At 38.2% G+C, this 22,012-nt stretch overlaps 1 protein-coding gene across 2 annotated transcripts in view; it reads right to left on the minus strand.

Moving 5' to 3' along the window:
• Nucleotides 1-4,131: 4,131 nt before the first annotated feature.
• Nucleotides 4,132-22,012, minus strand: part of LOC149169721 (plastid-lipid-associated protein 6, chloroplastic-like) — a 56,029-nt gene continuing 38,148 nt past the window's right edge. The window contains exons 2-4 of one of the 2 annotated variants that reach the window (XM_089427153.1): nucleotides 5,212-5,457; nucleotides 4,978-5,104; nucleotides 4,132-4,890 (exon numbers count right to left, since the gene is read on the minus strand). In XM_089427153.1, the coding sequence (XP_089283279.1) occupies nucleotides 4,676-4,890; nucleotides 4,978-5,104; nucleotides 5,212-5,457 (588 nt within the window). In that variant the 3' untranslated portion in view covers nucleotides 4,132-4,675. The remainder of the gene's footprint in view (nucleotides 4,891-4,977; nucleotides 5,105-5,211; nucleotides 5,458-22,012) is intronic. The other variant, XM_089427154.1, reaches the window with a different exon arrangement.

Below are 22,012 nucleotides of genomic sequence, written 5' to 3' on the forward strand. Positions count from 1 at the left end.
CTTTCAATTTAGATTCTAGAATGATGAATGATGAATTTAGTTTTTAAATCAATGTAGATTACTAGATTGTAGAATGATGAACCATTGAATCAATGAATGATGAATGATATCGATCAATGTATTTCAGTATTTGAATATTTTATTACTGATTTTTTTTTTTTTTTTTCAAATCTCAATGCTCATGGTATGTATGAATAATAATTAATTCAATAATGAGACTTGTCACTTGAGTATGTCATATGAATGATGTATCATGTATGTATCAAAATGAATGATGAGGATGGATCAATGATTCAAATTTCAATTGTCTATTTAATATTTTTATGCTTTCATTATTGAACAGTGAACAATGAATATGAACTTGAATTATATATATATATATATATATATATATATATATACCTCGACGCTCCCCGCACCCCCGAAATTTCCCTAAGATTTGGGGGTACTCCCACACGTCCCCCCTATGCGTCTCCCCGCACCCGCGTCTCCCCGCACTGGAGTCTTGGTGGAACATTGCTTATATTTATAGGGGTTGGCATGGGGTGAAAAGTCATGTCTATTCATCACTGGACCGGCTTGAAGAGGGGCAGACCTGAGCCGACTTGATTTTGAGGCATTTGTAGGTGTGCAAAATTTCTAATTTTCTAGGTGAAGGGAGATGCCATCAAGGGGAATCCAAATGTGAAAAGAGCCATCAAAGGAGGGGCATCTAGGATGGGGAATTAGCCCTAGTTGCACTCTTTCACACATATAGAAGATTATTCTTCTGACTCCAACAGACTTGAACGGTGTTCATGTGGAGAACCCATGTGTAGTTGCACTCTTTCACACATATAGAAGATTATTCTTCTGACTCCAACAGACTTGAACGGTGTTCATGTGGAGAACCCATGTGTGTTTTCTTTATTGATGACTGGTAATTATGTATCCTGTCGTACTGGCCGACTCATGTGGAGCCAATCTGTGCTCGTGGGATTTCAGTTAAAATATCCACTATGTTTTACTTTAGGTTCCATGGGATTCCTAAAAATCTCCACTGTAAGATTTTTTCAGGCAAATCTCTAAAACTTGGAGCACTTCTCTAATTTTTGGTGTGGATTGACCCACATTTCAAAGAATCTACGGAAAAGCGAGTCAAAGTATGATTTGTGATGTTTACTTTTGGGACGATTCCTGTGTGATTTGTCAGGATGCCATAATTCGAGGAGATGCCTTATGCTCCCTTGAAGATCTATAATAAAATAGGAGAAGTCCATTCTCTTCTTTCAGAGTCAGTGAGTCTAGAGTTTGCATATGCTCCACAATTGCACCTTGAGTGATCTGCTTGCATCAGAAGCAAAACTCTTGATAGTCTGGTCTAGGTCATCTTACGTAGATTTCAACAAGCCTGCGCAGGTGCATGAGTGCATCTAAGAACCTAAAGTGGTGAGACTCTTAGGTTATCTAGAGTCTGAAACGTCAATTTTTAATTGTGAAGGTTGCAGAGTCCGTAAGCCAGTTGAATGTTTAGGAAATTGACTCTGTAATTTGTTCTTCAAATTGAATCAAAGTTATTTGCAGTTTTCATCTGTTATTTTTTCATTTGGATTCTGTGGAACTCTATCTTGAATGAAAAATACAGATTCATTGGATTGAAGTCCACTCAATTACCACGACTTGTCAGTTGATCATAAGATCATCGGCCAGAAACCTTGTGAGACAAAATCGGATCAGGAAAGCCACATCAGTGCCTTTCAAAGAGCTCGAAAAACATTCCAAGTGCTATAGGAGCTGAGAAACGAAGCCTGAGACAAATCAAATTGACGTCATAGCATGGATCTCTGCCAGTGGCAGATTAGTTTGCTATTGGACCATTAAAAGGGGCCTTGGTACACGTTAGGATGAATAATCAACACATATTTGGTTCATGAATAGATTCCTATTTTACTTTACGTCTAAGATATTCAATTACTTGCAAAACTTCCCGTCACAGACACTAGGCTACGATATTTATGTATTTGAGTTGAGATTTCTGACATTCTATTGAAATTGTTCTGTCAAAGTAGTTCAATGCTCTAATCCTACTGGGCAATGAGGATGATTCTGTGGGTTCCCTAGTTTGGTGGGAAACTTTACAAATACAGGCAAAGCATGTTTGTTCTAATGATAAAAAGGCGGATGCATGCTAACTGTGAGGCAGAAAGGCATCATGTTCCTTTATAATACATGTTAAATTTGTAGATCGTGCTCAAATGATAGCAACAAAGTAATAAGGTATTTACAGAGTTCAGACTGACCAGGTATTTTTCTGATGCCAGCGGGGGGATATTAAAATTTACCAAGTGTTCAGTGTCTTCTCAAGTGCACCATCTGGAATATTAGTTATTGCTCTAACTAATATAGTTCAATGCTCTAATTCTACTGGGCAATGAGGATGATTCTGTGGGTTCCCTAGTTTGGTGGGAAACTTTACAAATACAGGCAAAGCATGTTTGTTCTAATGATAAAAAGGCGGAAGCATGCTAACTGTGAGGCAGAATGGCATCATGTTCATTTATAATACATATTAAATTTGTAGATCGTGCTCAAATGATAGCAACAAAGTAATCAGGTATTTACAGAGTTCAGACTGACCAGGTATTTTTCTGATGCCAGCGGGGGGATATTAAAATTTACCAAGTGTTAAGTGTCTTCTCAAGTGCACCATCTGGAATATTAGTTATTGTTTGTTTTCTTCAGTCGTTGAATCTGCTCGTGCTAATTTTCATCCTTTGAGCTGAACTGCTGTGCGGTTTATAGCAGAAGCTGATAGGCTTTGGGCAAGATTATCATGTATCTTTCTTTGGTCGGGAGATTAAAAGCATTCTTTTTCTCCTCCAATTGGGAGACTGACAAGCTTTGGGCGAGACTGTCATGTATCTTTCTCTAGTTGGAGATCAAATGCTTCAGTTTTCTCTTCCAATTGTTGCTTCAAAGCATTCTTGTATATCCATAACCAACTTCCTAATGACATTGCATCTATTACATTATCATTTCGTCATTCACACACAACAGTGCAATAGCTGCAAGATTGGCACAGTTATTTCACCGATGTCTCAATGCAGATTCGCTCTACAGATTTGATCATGAGCATGATCTTTGTGCCAATTTCTTTCAATTCATGTGTTTCAGCCAATGTAGCTCATTTATCATGCTTTCTAGTCCATTTCTATTTTTTCCCAGCTTGTTTCCTTTCTGCCTTTTCAAACTTGGAGTCGAGAAAACTAGGTTGTTTTCCTTCTTGTGTATTTTGTCTGTTTATTAGCACGTTGATAACTTTCAAAAAGTTACAGAGGTCTTCATTATCGTTTCACTTGTCAGAATGACGCTCTGGGAAAACCCACGAGACATCATGCTTCTTGCATAGAAGACAGATTATTAGTATGCTCAAGTGATCCTCAGAATGTGAAGAACTGGGATTAGAGAATCTTATGATGTGCAAGAGTCAAAATAAAAAATGTCTCCTCCCATGTTGAAATTGTCAATATGACGTTTTGCTGTAAAAGTACAATCATAATAATAAAAGGTTCCTCCATCGTCGCTTCCACTTAATAGCCTTTTGCATTATAAGCAGTCCTGACATAAAGCCACTTCACAGTATTTTTGTTTCCAACCACTGGTACAGCAATAGTAACTTGCATAAGCTAGTTATTGAGAGCATCATTGCTGTAAAAGTACAATCATAATAATAGAAGGTTCCTCCATCGTCGCTTCCACTTAATAGCCTTTTGCAGTATAAGCAGTCCTGACATAAAGTCACTTCACAGTATTTTTGTTTCCAACCACTGGTACAGCAATAGTAACTTGCATAAGCTAGTTATTGAGAGCATCATGACAATAACACAATCATTTTTCTAAATATAGGAATGCTATTAAAGGCATGTCAAGTGAACCTAGAAGACAAAAGAAAAATAACCAAATCTGCTTTTGTAAAGCCCAACATACCATATAAAAATTTATAACTATTAGTAATAGTAATGAGCGTCTGTTACTAACTAATAGTTATAAAGATTTATATAGTATGTTGGCATTACAGCTTTCAATATTATAAGACTAAAAATTGATATCCAAATGCTTCAATAAGAATTCGGAAATCCAATTTTATAAGGATTGCAAAATATCACAACCCTACTTCAATTCAAAATTCAATCTGATTCACAGTAATCACCATAGGTGAAAGAATAGAAGCAATAACAATGAAATGGTAATTTGCACTGATGAAGAATACCAAGCATTTCAAGACTAGAATAATAGTTAAGCTACTTGATAGTAGGCCGTTCTGAGAATGTCCCATGCGTAAAATATGCCCCGAAATGGAATTTAACGAAAGAAAAAGCATCAATCAGTGTATCTTGATTCAGTGTTTATATTTGGTCTTGATGGAGATTTTATGCTATATATTGCTTCATAGTGATAGCATCCAGAGGTAATAGTAGGGGGAGAGAGCACTCATTATTTATCTCTGTGGATTTGTACGCTTTTTCTGATATGGCAACGTTTGTGCTTGATTCCTAGTATTTATTTTTTCCAGAAAGATGCAGAGGCCATATAGAGATGCCTGCCATACGTTAAAATTGAATATTGCAAGATGCCATTTTTAAACTTTTGCTATTACTGGCACATGGCCTATGCTTTCACTTATATAATCTGCCTGTTATGATTTCAAGAACACTCTGAGTTCCCCACGATCCCCACGTGTGATCCGAAAATCATCATCCACAAAAGTGACTTCAAAATCTCCACTTCGAACACTAGATGGTGGCCTTAAAAAGTCTGGCAGTCGAGGTAGGTCAACTGGAGGAAGTTCCGATAGGCTACCTGCTGTCTGGACGATAGTCCTCTCAAAGATTATTCTAATACTTGCACGACCTAATCCACGCACAGGGAGAATGTCAAACACACTGTTCTAATGCACAGAGGTATTTTAAAACAGAAAACGAATGGAGGTAAACATACCTAGAAGTTCAAAGCTGTGGGCCAAAGTAGCAATAACTTCAATCTGTGGGAGTGGCCAGGGAGTGCCAATCTGAAGGTTTACAATGTTATCAAACTCCCTTCCAACAATATCAATGCGTTGAAAAACCTATTGCACAAAGCAGGTCAGTGTCAAATCTTGATTAATTTAATGTCAATAACAAGCACAGTAACATGCTAATAGAAGGTAATAGATTCACTTATTATTTAGTGCACCTGACCCAAAGTCAAGGGAAGCCTTCCTGTAGGGGGGCCTGGACGAAGGCCAGCAAGACTGCCAGATGCGAAGGCACTGCTGTAGATTAATCGCCATCTTCCCTGCAGTTTGTCAAGACCTGTAGATAAGTCCACAATGCCTCCAGAAGCTTCGAGCTTCTTTGCAACACTCTCCACAATCATCACGTCAGCTTCATTTGCAACCAATCCTCTATCCAACCCAGCAACAGCACTCTGCAAGGTATCCTTTTAGAGATGCATAAATTAACATAACTATAACTCTTCCTCTATAGTGAAAGCCAACCACTTTCGTACTTATAATAAAAAGACCATTTAAACTTTCAAGACACATAATGCATCTCTCTTAAGATTATGACAATTTTATTATTAAACGAAGTCTTTCGGTATAAATCACATAAGATATAACAATTCAGACTGTTAATTGAATTTGAATATGACACATCTATACAGAATTAGGTCACTCCACATGAATAATTCAATTTTTTTTAATCTATGATAAATCAGTGATTTATTGGAGTAAGCTGGGCGAGGCCCAGAATTAAACCTACTGAATAAGAAATTCCTTATTACAAAAAGCCGTTATTTTCTTTTAGTTTAGTATTTCCTCTTTATTCTCTAATGCAATGGGATGTAACTGTTGAAGATAATGGAGAATATCCTAGAATAGGTAGAGTTGGTTCACGTAGCCTCAGGATAGGAATTAGTTTCTATTTCTTAGGATGTTGTTCTAACTTCCCTAAAACCATGTATTCTATTTAATGTGTAATGTTGATGAAATGTAGAGCGTTCTGCAGAGCCAGACTCTCCTGTTTCAGACTCTCTTTCGTAGAGCTGACCAATGGGTTTTATTCTTTAATACAAACATTGCCATTTTTATCATGGTATCAGAGCGTCAGGGCTGAGGAACCTGTACGCTGGTTGGTGGGTGGTTCTTTGAACCAAAATCGTCACAGGTTTTGAGTGGATAGCCGCGACGATACACTTCTACACTTCTCAAATTTTTTCATTTTTCGATCGTCGCACTTTTCCAGTGTACAACTACGATAGTTGCGACTAGTCTCTGAAAATTGGTGTATTTCAGCGACTAGTCTCGGATATTGGGCAAATATCAGCGACGATTGCGACTAGTCTTGGATATTGGGCAAATATCAGCGACGATCATGTAAATCAAAGAAATTTCAAAGGGAGCCAAGAACAAGGCTGTAGCTGTCAGAGAAGCTAAGTGGGGAAGCTAAGAACAAGGTTGTAGCTGACAACAGGAGGTTAACTAGAGGTTGAGAAGAAAGCCATGGTGATCTGTGTGTGTGTTGCGAGATCAAACAACAGTGATCTGTCTCTGTCACAGATCTGGGGTAAATTTAACATTTTTTACCTGTCGATTTTTTTTCTAAATCGCCAAGATGAATAACAATATTTTTGAAGCATGCATGAATGAGCATAACAAGCTCGATGGTTCCAATTATGCAAATTGGAAGTTTAAGATGCAGACTCTGCTAGAAGCGCAGAGTGCTTGGATGATTGTGAATGGGGATGAGCCGAGGCCCGCGATTGGATTAGCATCGATCCCAGATTGGGAGAAACGAGAAAGCAGAGCAAGGACAATGTTAAAGATGTCAGTGAAAGACTGCATTATACCGCACATCAAAGAAGGTAAGTCAGCTAACGAGATCTGGGGAATTCTGAAGGAATTGTATGAGATCAGAAATTCAAATCGTCTTCTGTTCCTCAAGAGTAAGATTTTGTCCATGAAGATGGAGGAGAATGAAACGATTGCTTCATTTGTAGCAAGGATCAAGGATCTGAAAAACAAATTATCAGATATTGGTCATACAATGGATGATACAGATCTTGTGACCATTACAATGAATGGTGTCACTGATGATTATCAGATGTTCATCATAGGGATAAATGCCATAGAAAAGATCCCGCATTTTGAAGAGCTGACAAGTATACTGATGCAGGAAGAAGAGAGGAGATCGACTTTGAAGCCCCAGAGTGCCGATCTTGCATTGGTGGCGAGGAAGAACTTCTACAAAGGGAAAGGAGGTCCACAACAGCAAAACGGAGCAAGTTCACATAAACAGCCAAATCTAACCCAAGTTATGCATCGAATATAAACGACTCTGAAACAAAATGTTTTATAGTGGAAAATTGGGTCATATTGCCAGGGAATGTAGGAAAAATAAGTATCATGAAGAACAGTAGAAGCCAAAGAGACATGCAGGTCATCTCGCGAATAGTGATCAGGTGCAGAATTTGAGATTGTTCATGGCAGATCGTGAAGAGAATGTTGATGCAGACATCTGGTATGTAGATTCAGGAGCGTCAACACACATGACAGGGAACAAGCACAGGCTGGAGGATTTTGAAGAGATCAATGAAGGCGCACAGTTTTACCTAGGAGATGACAGAAGTCATCAAATCAAAGGATGTGGGAAAGTTTCTGTCATTCTACCTGATGGTAATATTAAACAAATCTATAATGTAATGTATGTGCCTGGAATAACAAAGAACTTGATTTCTGTATCAATGATTACAGATCAAGATTTGAAAGTTGAATTTTTAAAATCTAACTATTACATTAAGGATCTGCTAGATGGAATGAAGACAATTGCTATAGGAATCTGAACAGGAGGACTGTACAAGTTGGATGTGAGACCTGCACCGATTCGAGCATTGACAACAGCGAGCCTGACTACAGAAGAGCTTTGGCACCAAAGATTCGGCCACATCAATTACAATGATTTGCTGTTACTACAGAGGAAAGAAATGGTAAGAGATCTTCCTATGCTAAAGCAAGTACATAATGATTGTGATGCTTGTACTTTAGGAAAAATGCATAGAGAAGAATTCCTTATTAGAATAGAAAAGAAACAGAGGGATATACTAGAGTTAGTGCACACAGACCTTTGTGGTCCCATGCAGACAAAATCATTAGGAGGTGCAGTGTATTTCCTACTATTTATTGATGACTGTACGAAGTTTTCTTGGGTGTATTTCTTAAGTAAGAAGAGTCATACATTCGAATACTTTAAGCAGTTTAAAAATATGATTGAAAGACAAACAAGGAAACAGATAAAAATTCTCCATTCTGATCAAGGGGGAGAATATAGGAAAGATGAGCTGATCAGATATTGTAAAGATCATGGAATTTTGCAGCAGTTTACAGTACCCCATACTCCACAGCAGAATGGAGTAACAGAAAGGAAGAACAGAACTCTGGTGGAATGTGCAAGAAGTATGTTGAAAGGTAAGAATCTTTCAAATGGTTTTTGGGCTGAAGCAGTGAGTACTGTGGTTTATTTAAAAAATAGGAGTCCTACAAGAAGTCTTGAGTTTAAAACTCCTTTTGAAGCTTTGTATGGATATAAGCCTGCAGTAAAACACTTAAGAATATTTGGATGTAAAGCATTTGCCCACATACCAAAGGAAGATAGAAAGAAATTAGACTCAAAAGCCATCAGATGTACTTTTATAGGGTATTGTTCGTCATATAAAGCATACAGATTATTTAATCCCTCTACTCACAAGATCTTTGTTAGTAGAGATGTTAAATTCCATGAGCAGGATAATGAAGAAACTGATGAGCACTATGATGGATGGGACATTCCGTACTTTGAAGAAGAGGATGCAGAGAACAATCAGGATCAGTAGCAAACAAAGGCAGAGGATGAACAGCAACAACAACAAAAACAACAACAGCAGCAGCAGCAAGAAGAAATAAGGTTTGAAACCACCACCCCACCACTCAGGAGATCAGGTAGGAAAGCTCAAATGCCTGCAAGATATAGGGAAAATGCATTTATAACTAGTATGATGAATGTTGTTGAACCGTCTAGTTATAAAGAAGCAAATGAAAGTAATGAATGGAAAATAGCCATGGAACAGGAATATGATTCAATAATCAGAAATAACACTTGGGAATTGGTAGAACTCCCTAGAGGAAAACAGGTCATAGGTTGCAAATGGTTATATAAACCGAAAATTAATGCAGATGGAACTATAGAAAAACTGAAAGCTAGGTTGGTTGCAAAGGGGTACACACAAAAAGAAGGGATAGATTATGAAGAAACCTTCGCCCCTGTAGCTAAATTGAACACCATCAGAATGTTAATTGCCTTAGCTACCAAGAAACATTGGATAATGCACCAACTAGATGTAAAGTCTGCATTTCTGAATGGGGAACTGAAAGAAGAGGTTTATTTAGAGCAACCGGAAGGGTTTGTCTAGAAGGGAAAAGAACATTTAGTCTGTAGGTTGAAGAAAGCACTCTATGGATTAAAACAAGCTCCCAGGTCATGGTATGAGAAAATCAATTCATTTTTTCTGCAAGCTGGCTATAATAGAAGCAAGAATGACCCTAATCTTTACACCATGAAAGATGAACAAGGGTGCGTAGTGCTGATTTCATTATATGTAGATGATTTGATAATTACAGGTGATGCTATATATCTAATTGATGAAATCAAGCAGCAGATGTCACAGATGTTTGAGATGAAGCATCTCGGTGAACTCAAATACTGTTTAGGTCTCAAGATCTGGAGAGATTCAGGTCAAACATTTCTATCTCAAGCAAAGTATGTCAAAAGCCTGTTAGAAAAGTTTAGAATGGATCAATGTAAGTCTGCACTGGTACCATTGCAGCAGAATATCAAATTGCAATGTGAGGATGGCTTAAAAGTGGCGGATGCAACACTTTACAGACAGCTGGTTGGGAGTTTGATCTACCTAACCACCACTAGACCTGATTTGGCTTATGCAGTCAGCATGTTAAGCCAATTTATGTTTAAGCCACTTGAAAGCCATTGGAATGCAGCGAAGAATGTTTTGAGGTATCTACAAGGGATTGTAAATTATGGAATTATTTACAGTGACTCTTCTGATGTTGGCAGGATTTGCAAATTCAGATTGGGCAGGAAATGTAGATGATCGCAGATCTATAATAGGTTATGCATTCAGTCTTGGATCTGGGGTGATCACTTGGAGCAGCAAGAAGCAAAACACAGTCTCCTTGTCCTCAGCAAAAGCAGAGTATCAAGCCATGTGTGCAGCAACGTGCGAGGCGGTTTGGTTGTGGAGACTTCTCCAGGATGTTGGGGAAGAACAGACAGTCGCAACAACAATCAGATGTGACAATCAAAGTTCAATCAAGCTGGCCAACAATCCGGTGTTTCACAAAAACACGAAACATATTGATACTCAATTCCATTTTGTAAGGGAGAAAGTGCAATCTAAAGAAATACATTTGGAATATTGTAATACATGTGATAATGTTGCGGACATTTTCACTAAGCCCCTTGGAAAAGTTAAGTTTCAAATGTTTAGGGAGATGTTAGGCATATATGTGAACCCATTCTCCATTAAGGGGGAGTGTTGAAGATAATGGAGAATATCCTAGAATAGGTAGAGTTGGTTCACGTAGCCTCAGGATAGGAATTAGTTTCTATTTCTTAGGATGTTGTTCTAACTTCCCTAAAACCATGTATTTTATTTAATGTGTAATGTTGATGAACAATGTAGAGTGTTTTGCAGAGCCAGACTCTCCTGGTTCAGACTCTCTTTCATAGAGCTGACCAGTGGGTTTTATTCCTTAATATAACATTGCCATTTTTATCAGTAGCAAACGTTTTAATAACAACTTGCAAAATTAGTATGTAGCAATTAAAAGCAACATGGTCGGCAATTATCCAACATAATTCCTAAACAAATATAACACAAACTCGTAGATTATATATGTGTCGAATTTGCAAAATTGGCTAGGAATACAATTTTTATAGATATTGTTGGTTTACTGACATTAATAAATCTTGATCAGCTTTCTAATTTAATTCAATTTCAATATTAATATCCACTAGTGGCCCAAGATGGCCAATGCAACTGCAAAAGTACAACAGTCAAACTCCAAATATAATAAAATAATTATCCGATACAAGGATGTGCTCCAATGTCCAGCTAAGAGAACTCACCCAGTGTACCCTCCAAGATGCATAAGAGAATAAACAATATAATAATCGTTCTAAGAGAATGTTCCACAACAACCTCCTCCAAAATTTGCAAAAGGTCCACAAGATGCATACAATGAATCCACATGTGTGAATCCCAAGGAAACCAATTCCCCAAATGAATATGCAAGATGTGAAGTAGTTAGAGCACTCCACTAAAAAGGATGTAGTCAAAACCCAAAATAGAAGGTAGAAGTCTCCATAAGTGTGCCTTCCAAGACAATGTCCAAAAATACACAGGAAGAAACCGTCAAAATGGGCACCGTCTAAGAAGAATCTCCAAGAATAGAAAGAAGACCAAGTAGTATGCATGCAAAAGCCAAACCTGTGGCCCTCCAAGTTTTCCACATGCCTCCATAAATGCCCTCCATAACCACCTCAAATAAAATAACATTTGTACCAAGTCAAAAAGGTGAGGGTGCTCTCCAAGAAGGTCGAAGATGCCAAGTGTAGCTGAAATATCAATGCAATGAAGATGAGAGAGCATCTAGGAGATGTGCACCCTAGAAAAGTGTGCCATGCAACTACTTCAACCACCCACAAATAATAAAATACTCTCCAATGAAGTGCACACTAGGAGAATGTGTGAAGGTGGTTAGAACACATCAGTCAAATATTTTACAGATCCTATATCAGCATTTCATTTTGAAGATTTGGAAGAAGAACGACATGGCATCATTCCAAGAGAGGTTGTATGCTAGTGTGTACCCTACTTTAGATTTTTCTGGGGACATTCAAATAGGGCATGTTCCAATGTTTCATGGGGACACTCATCTAGTTGCATGACATGTTGAATTAGTTATGGATTACATTTCAAAATTGGAGGTAGAGTATGAGGATGTTATGATGAAGATATTTGCAAAAACTTTGGCAGAAGATGCAAAATCTTTGGAAGAGGCTGCACAATATTGGCTTTAAAATCTTTGTTGTCTAGGGGAAATATCCTCATTTGCAAGGTTAATTAAATCAATTTGCAATCATTGGGATAGTGGCTATAAAAAAGAAGAAAGGGCTGAGGATCTAGCTAAAGCTTGCTAGGATGAAGAAAAACCATCTAATCCCTGATGCTTTAATGTAAGAGAAACTCTATTAGTGTTGTTTTGGCTGAAATTGAAATAAAAGACACGAGTGAAGACTTGATGTCTTTGGTCACATATATCAAGGAAAAATATGGTGGGCTTTATCAAGAAAAGCTTGGAAATGATTCTCATGAGGCTGACCATTGACCAGCATGCCCCTTCATTGCAAGAACCATTTATGCCTGATATTTCAGATACAAAGGAAGAGATGAATAATGAAGACCATGTAGTATCTTATGATTCCATTATGATAATGAATGCAAGGGATCGCAAGTCATTTACCTTTTCAAATTTCTGAATTTAATGATGAACTCATGGATGATTTGAAGGGAATATATATGGTAGAGAAACCCTTGAAAGATGATGACTTTTCAACTGCCCTTGTCCCGACATATGAAGCAGAATATGGAAGCCAAAAGGATGAGGATTTGAGCACTTTCTTTTTTACTGGAAGGCATAGATGGGATTTGGATCATTGGTTTTTCATGGAGATCCCATCTATGATTGGGGGTTGGAGGGGAATTGCCATATTCCACTTCCACTTAGTGTTGAAGACCACCTCATAAGGCATAAAGAAGGTATTGTAAATGCTATTTTTGATGACCTTGGACAGCCAAGGTTTTTGAGGTATGTGTAACATTCTCTTTAATTGATGAACAACCATATTTGTCGCTGATGGGTTGACTTTGTTCAGCACAAAGTGCATTTTCTTGTCAACAAAACAGTGGAAATTTTCCAGCTGTTGACGTCTTCAGCCCTTGTCCAAATTATTACAAAGATCCAGCCAGAAGATGTGTGTTTGAGGCTACAATTTGTTTCGGACAGCAGCATTTTCAAGGGGTGTGTTATTGCAAGGATTTTCAGCCTCATGGGAGACTACATCAAGCCCTATGCCATGAACATAAGGACCTTTTTCAGATCTGGTATTTTCCTACATTCTTCATGTTCATGTTTGATAGATGACAACGAAAAAGTTTGTTGCCGATTTTTTATGGAGCCACTTAAGCCCTTGTTGCTTAAGTCAATGAAGAATGATGGATGGCTTGATTATGATTATATCAGCCCTATCCAACAATTTAAAAGCAACCTTGCTGTAGAAAACACCACTTTTGGTGTGATTTTGGTCTTCTTTCTCATTTTCATGAGCACACTTCAGACTTCAACCTCACAATGATGGAAATTCCAACCTGTGTGTCCAAGATGATTGATGTAACCTTGTTTTGTTTCATAACCAAACACAAGGGAAGATCTAATGATGTCTATGAAATGATTTGATGGTTACATGGGTTATTTGATTATAACTAGCCTAGCATATTTTCTTCCTAATGTAGAGTAGGATAGGAAGAATAAGTTCAATAATGCAAGCATTAGGTTTTTATTTATGCTATATTTCATTTTGGCATCTTGGCTCATGCCTTATTTGTAGAGCCTCTTGAGCTTGATTAGCTAGATATTAACACTCACATCTTCTTTGTTATAGATCAAGTGGGAAAGAATGTTTGGATAGTATACTGGGGGTGATGGAGGTTTGGATGGATCACATCCCCTGTTTTCAACATTTTCCTTGTCAACTAGTACATCATGCATAGCAATAGCCCTCAAATATTCTGGAGCTAGTTGCTACTGCTTGAAAATACCACAGGGGATTCACTCAGGGAATCTTTGACATATCACGTGCATTCGTGGCATATTAAACAATACCCTTAATTTGACTACATATTGAAAAATCCCTCTAAAAATCACATTATTTAACCCCGTACCAATATGAACCCACTATAGCTTCCAAGTTCAAGAAACCTCTACTTTCACTAGATATTGTAGGTATCCATTCTTTCATTAACTTTAAGCTCCATTTTTTCTATTTGCCAATATAAAAATCCTTTACCCCCTATATATCCCCGAATACATTATGTCATTTTTTCCTCAATATATATTCTCCAATATGAACCCACGTGGTATAATAATGCTCCCCCAGTGAAGCCCCTGTGGAAAATACAAGGATTATTTTGGCATTTTCGAGGCCATATGGTGAGGAAGATGTGATTTTCAGAGCTTGATACAAGTTGTACATGCTAACATAATTCTCTACACCAAACTCTGAGATCTATTTGTGTGCCTTTTCTTTTATGTGTTGAGGTCACACATTTGGACTTAGTTTTGCACGTGATAAATATTAACCTTTGAAACCCACATATTTGTTCATTGCAGGTGTGTCTCACCTTCCCCGAGGTAAAGATTGTATATTTGATGCATTTTGAGCTGCTCACCACATTCCAGTAGCATGGTCATCCATAGGAAGAAGAGCACTTATCATCAGGGAAATTATTGTGAAATTTATCATTGATTAAGGAGCATTTATTATGAATGACTTAGGAGATTATGAAACAAATACATCTTGAGAAGTGACCTTATGTGTAAATATTTGGATGCATGATTTGACATGTTTCCATTACTTCTATGGCTCTTTGATGGGATGTCCTTCATATAAGGAGAATATGAGGAATTCTTAACCCCCTACAAGGATAGTAACATGTTATTTAATGAACCATCCACCATCGAGGGAAAATTTGGGTGCATTCATGGCAACACAAAAGTATTTTGTTGAGGTTTCCCCTCACTATAGCCCAAGCATAGCGCACCCACTCATAAAATTATTATTAAACTAGCTTTGATGTCATAATTGGAGGAGTAAGTTTCTTAATAAGATTCTAGAAGATAATTTTGAATGTCTTTTAAGATGCATAAGCCCCACAAGAAAGCATTCCATGGAGAATCACGTATAATGGCACATACCTTAAGAAAAAGAAATATTCTAATGGAGTGACTTGCTTGGAGCACTTTAGAAGGAAATTTTTAATTATTATTTGTGATATACCAGCCCTAATAAAGGGAGGCATACCATGGAGTGGCCTTGAGAATGGCATAAGAAATAAGAAAAATATTTTTTATTGGGACATCTAGCATGAGAAGATGACACTTGGACATTTTGACATCAAAGATCAAAGGAAATCTTAAGCTTTGGAATGCCCTACTTCCAAGACCTATAGTTTAATAATTTCTTGGAGAAATAATGGATCTAAAACTTTCTAGATTCTTCTCTATATTCATTTAGTGCAAATAAGTTGATGGAGAGGAACTATAAAAACCCTCAATTGCAAATCAGAAGTTCAAGTGGAGAGATCACCTAGAAATCCAAAGACTGTTATCTTCAGGTAATAGGGAGGAAGAGCAGTTGGTGAAGGAATGCTCATTTTGCTGAGCTGTTGCTCAAATTTATGCTAGGGATGCCACATCCTTTTCTGCTGATATATTTCTCCTTTTCCAGGACTGCTACACCTTTTTCGAGAGGCATTCAACCCTCTAAAACTTTGATGTAACCACAATTGTTAATGAAGATAAAAACTGTTGTTCACTCATTTTTAATCACTGTTTGCTGCTCTTTTTACTTTGACGGTTATATCATATGCTGGTTGATTTTGAGTGGAGGATGAAATGGCATTGTTAAGATCTTTTCACTAGTTCTATGCATCAATGTGGTAGGTTGGAATGGTAATGTTTATCACTAGCTGACTTTTGCTTTGCATTCCAAGCTTCTTCATCAAGTTAGGTTTCGACTCTATTTACCAAAAGGATATGCCACTTCGTCTTTCTTATCTTTTCATCTGTTACTCTAAAGAAAAATCATTAAACACACAAATCATTAATCTGATTTGCAAATCTGTGCTACTAAACAAATTAGTGATTTGATCTTATGGAAACCCTCCTTGTGCTGAAGAACAGTCTGCCTAAAATGAAGGGAGGTTCTATTGAAATGACAGCAGGTTGAACTTCCAAGAGTTTTCCTTGGGTTTGTACCCAGAATATTGGACTTATTATGTGTGCAAATCCAAGAGGTAACAAGGTTGAAGGCACCCAACAGTATGGATACAGGCATGTGAGGGTGTACTTCAAGGTGTATCCAACTTCCTAGGTGTTGTGGATCAAACAATGCTTTGGGTTCTACAAGAAGGTTTATAAGTCCCGCCCTCGTCAACTATGCAGATTCCTAGGGTGTGCAATTGCCATAGTTGCCAATGCATCGGACACTCAACCTTCCCTAGGCACTATTTTGCACTAGGCATTGAATTCTTACAACCCCTTCCAATCATGTGCTTCATCTTGATCGCATTGACACTTTCACCAAGGGGCCTAGAGTTATCACCACCACTAAGAAAAAAAATCACATAGTGGCTCATTTCTTGTACCGGACCATCATCAACAGGTTGGGTTCTCTTCTTGATCTAAACAATGATAATAATACCTATTTTGCTAATAAATTGTTGAATTGATACAATGGTGTTTGATTGCACACCATAAGAGCTCTCCTTAATACACTTGTGCAATGGTTTGACTCAGATAATATGACTCATGATTGATACTTGACTCACACATAATACTTGAAACTCATGAGTACAACTCAATTCGCCGATCAAACAAGTCTTTTCGACTTGCTGATGAATCAAACTGTAGTTTGGAGAGTCTGCATATTGACTTGGTCAACGGTGTGTGAGTACTTGCAAGGCAGTGATTGAGTTAACAGATTTACCCATAGAGCACAAGTTTGACTTTCCCAACCCTTTATAAATCCCCAAAAATGGTGGCAATAAGCTCATTTTCACCCACAGCTTACCAACTTTTTTTTGTCTTTTGCCAAGTTGAGTCAAATTGTTCACAAAGTCAAGTCTGTGAGATTCCGTTTGGTTGAGAGTGTTATTAAGATCGTCAGTGTTATTAAGATCGTCTCCGCTTCCTTGAAGAAAGTGTGTGGGTTAGAAAGGAAGCATTGGGACCTTCTTCTTTCCATTATCCAAGGGGCCTTTCAGATTACATAAAAGGATTCCACAAGTCAAACCCCCTTCAATCAAGTCTATGTCTAGGATGTTGTGGTCCCCATGGAGTTTCTAATTCCCTCATTCTGAATTTCCCTCTTTCCCTCATTTCTTAATGTGAAATTTTCACTATTGCAGCAACTGGAAATTATTCTTCTAATTGAATGTTATTATGTGCATTTTATTTGTTATTACAGCAAACAAGAAATAAAATCCTTACTGCAATTTTCACTAAAAATTAAACACATTGCGGAAGCAAAACTGGAACTGAAAAAAAAATAGAGCACACACAATAAAAATGACACCGTTATTTTTGGACAAAAGTCCCCAAAAAAAGCCAACTGGTAAAAGTAGTGCAACAAATGAGGGTTTTATTATTAGTACGTTCAACAACAAAATTTGAGTACAATATCCTCTCTTGAGAAATCACTCGAAAAATATCTGAGAGATTTTTCTCTCTCTCCACAAGCAATCCAGCTACCTGCCCTCAGAATCTAGCGCCCAAAATACCCTTGCACCATAGTTTTAAAAAACAGAACCAGTGACTGGACCGGTCCACCTAATAAATCGGGTTTCAAACCGAAACCGATCAAACCAAGACTGGTCAGATCTCAATGAACCGGTCTTTAAAAAAATACATGAAATAATTAGTTTTTAATAATAAAAAAACTATTTTAAGATTTAAAACCATGATTCCAAACCAATAGAGACAAAATATGCAAGGTTTGCTCATCTATATACCACGTAAAGGTGAATATATCAAAATGGCACCGAGTGCAATACATATCAGCAACAAATACATAATCAATGCGGCTCTAAATGACCTCTAGAGTCCGAAAACAATGCTCTAAGCTATGAAGCCACTAACCTAGTACAAGTCTACATATCAGTGATCAACAACATGATCACTCCTCATCATGATCAAACTTATCACCACTACTAGACAAGAGATCATCAACATGAGGACTCCTAAAACTTCTCTACAACTTTAGTAGTAGTAGTAGTATCAAAAATAGACATTAAAACTACAAATCATTGATCAACATGGTCACTCATGAAACTCATCATTGATTTAGCGCTACTAAAAATGGGATCATCAACAAAAGATACATAAACCTCATCTAGCTCAAAGTCTTCAGACTTGGATTGCTCAACCTTATAAAATGAGAGAAATTGAAAAGGTTTAACATGCCTAACCAATGATTTTAGTTTGAGTGAAGGGTTCATCTCCTCAACCTTATAATGTGGTAGAAAAATATTAGCATGCCTACCTAGTTGTTTTCCTTTGAGTGAAAGGTACATTCTTGTTAAGGCCATGGTAGAGGAGTTCAACGATTAATACCACCAACATCAACAAAGTTCAACAATCAATGCCACCAACAACAAGGTTCTTAAAGGGCTTCATTCTCTTGATCAAATGCCAATTTCATACCCTCACGCATGATAGAATCAAATGGAAGCATTGCAAACCCCGAAACCATGAAATCCTAAAAACCATTAAGTTTGTTGAATTTTGAGTGAAATCTAAAATTCTATTTTCTCGATATGAAATCCAATGAGGTCGAAACCACTCTCAAACATCCTGAGTCATTTCATGGTAATGTCAAGCAAATGAGAGGGTAGGCATGCTTTTCTTGGAGGGACTATTTTTGGAGGAAAACAACCCCAAATTTGCCTCAAAACTCACAAAACTGCATTTTGTGGGGTCTATAGCTGCCCTAGCAATAAACTGGCCAGTTTATGACGGAATCGACCGATTTGACCATAAATCGGTCAGTTCCGTCATAAGCTGGCTGGTTTGGTCCGATTTTTTTGAAATTTGGGCGAAATGGACCATTCAACCGAGTTTTTTGGCTGGTTTGACCTGGTCACCCAATGAACCGGCCGGTTTGACTGGTTTTCGGTTCAAGCCAGCTAGTTTTAAAACTATGCCTTCCACAAACTCTACACAATGCTTGCATAGTCTCTCACATGTACTCTCCGGATCTGCCTCTAAATCAGACGTCCTGCCTGCTTCTACCTCTAGAAGTGATTTGTTTGGCCTCCTGGAAATTTTTGCGACCTCTAGCACCTGAATCACCCTACTCCTCAGCTGAATTGAACTGCCTCCTTGAGGCTCCTGTGCAACATCTCTATGGAATAACTCAACCTCTCTCAGTTGACTCTTCTGGCACTGGAAAATTCTCCGAAATCACTCTATTGTTGCTCCTCAATGTCTGCTACTCGATCTCTGGCTCGAATTCTTCCCTAGTTGAATCATTTCTCTTTGGGAAATTCGATTTGCCTTGATCTCTCTCTCACATGATGTGTCCTCCATCCCCATCGTCTTGCTCTTATAATCTCTCGTTGGTGAACCAACGACCATGATTAGATCTCCATCAACAGTTAAGATCACCTCAAACTCAATCCGTGTGAATTTCTAGAGAATTCTCATGTTTCCTTAATTAATTACTATTAACTAACCAATTTTCCTAAGTTAGACTCAGGAAAAATTTAATTGATAGTTAGTGTTTTGCAAGCTTATCTCACAAAACCTTTTCTGGCTTTCGAAAATCTCGTGTTCTTAGCCTCTCTGACACAAATTGAGACTACAACACCTATTCGATGCTACAAAAACTAACACTCCCTCTTAGCGAGGAAGGTGTTCTACTGTCTTCACCTGTAATATCTTCCCTCACATTACTGATGTTTGACAACTGTGATGACCTGTCAATGCCCACCAAGCCATTACGCATACTCTAATTCAACTACCAGCTCTATAGCTGAACTACTATGTATCTACGTTGTTGCTAACAATGCATTGTGCCACTTGAAGCGTTGCCAACACTGCTTTGCGTTGCAACTGATCTCATGCTGTTGTTGCAACTACTGCAACTAAAAACAAATCTTTGAATCAACTACGTCCGTATACTGACTCTGCAACTCCCCTGAGTATCTGACTGCAACTAGCCTCTACACTATCTACTGAGTAACTGTCTATGCTCTGATTGGTTCTACGCCCCTCAAGTAACTGACTGCAACTAGTTCTACAACTATCACTCAAAATTTGACTGCGCCATGTTGAACATCATGATCCATCTACTGCTGAAATGTTGTGGGCCCTTGTAGCTAAAGTAATGATCCATGAGGAAACATCTATCTAATGTTGTCCTCCATGGATCCTACTCTGGGAACTAGAGCTCAAGATCTCCCCATCTCTCTCCTAGAGGTATAGCTACATACAAAGTGAAATCATCCTCCAACCTGTTGGACAAATTATCAATCTCGATCGAAGCTGCTTCTTGCTCCTGCTTCTCTTTCTTGTTCTTTTTCTTCTTGGGACACTGAGTAGTGTAGTGGCCAAACTCACCACACCTGAAACACTTGATCTTCGACAGATCATTCTTCTTCTTTTCTTCTCCCTTTGAGCCTTGTCCTTGACTAGGACCTTTCTCCGCCTTCCCTTTTGATGTAAGGGCTACATTCTCCTCATCTTTCACCGTCTTCGGTCCTTTGCTACTGCTGTTGCTGATGTTACTCTCGACAAGAGCAAGCCTCATCTCTTCTCGAGTGAAATCACTCCAAAATCGATCCCAACCAGGTAGTTGATCTCATCCAGTGATACGCTGAATGAACATTACCCACTCCTTCGTGAAACCATTAAGAGCTATACGCACTAGCCCACTGTTGAGAGGTGTCTCTCCAACTATTGCAAGATCATCTCGAACATTTTGAATTCTGGTGAGATAAGGAGTGACTCCCTCACCCTTATGCATCCTAGTAGTCCTCAACTTCTCCTTTAAAAACATTTTCTGGTTCTCGGAAGGATCTTGGAAAAGCCTCGCGATGGCATCCCACATCCCTTTAGTAGTATTCTTGTTAGATATATGCAAAACTATATGATCTTGAACTCCATCGAGAATCATCCTCTTCGCCTTGGCCATCTCCTTATTGTAGTTCTCTAGTTGCTGCTAATTTGTAGGTATGGCTACAACATTTTCTGCATACATCTTTAGACCATACTCATATAGCAAGAAAACCATTCTAGCTTTCCAGATACAATAGTTAGAGGCTCCGTCAAGCCTATCCTAATCTCGAAGTCCTACTGAGGCCATCTTTGCGAAATCCTCAAAACTGAGAAATAAACAGGAACCTCCTCCCTTTCCTACTTAGCCTCTCTCTGTTAAACGCACTCCCTCTAGAAATGTGCAGATCTGTTATTGTTTGCCTCTGGACGTCCCTTCTCCGGTACTCACACTGCCTGTTACCTCAAATGGGAAACTCACTCTACCTTCTGGAAGTCCTTCTCGGGAATCTAGCACATGATCTGTTGCTCTTGAAGCTCACACTCGCTGACTGGAAATATTGTTGCGGCCTACTGCAACTAGAAATCACAAATCCCCTTCTGAGAACTAGATCTGGAAACCCTCTGAGAAATTTTGGAAATTCCTCTCTATGTGCTTTTCTCTTCCACCCACGTTGATCTGCTACTACAAAACTTGTTGCAAACCAACTGGGCTCAGATTTGACTAGTTTGCTCACCGGAACTGTTTCCTGGCAACACCACTGCTTGCAAATCACTGCAACTGAGGCTCTTCGAATTTTTTGTTTCCTGCAAACTGAAAATCGAACCCTTCCTCTACTAAGTCGCACTCCTGGATGGTCTCTGTGCAAATCAGGAAAATTATGCTTCAAATATCCCTCTAAATCTGCAGAATTTTCTCCTTCGCTTTTGATCTGTCTTCAAACACGCTCTGATACCATGTGAAATTTCCACTATTGCAGCAATTGGAAATTATTCTTCTAACTGAATATTATTATGTGCAGTTTATTTGCTATTACGGCAAACGAC

This window comes from Pinus tabuliformis, chromosome 4_2 (genome assembly GCF_031772625.1).
Source record: "Pinus tabuliformis cultivar Carrire ecotype Pingquan chromosome 4_2, CPIR1, whole genome shotgun sequence".
Taxonomy (NCBI): domain Eukaryota; kingdom Viridiplantae; phylum Streptophyta; class Pinopsida; order Pinales; family Pinaceae; genus Pinus; species Pinus tabuliformis.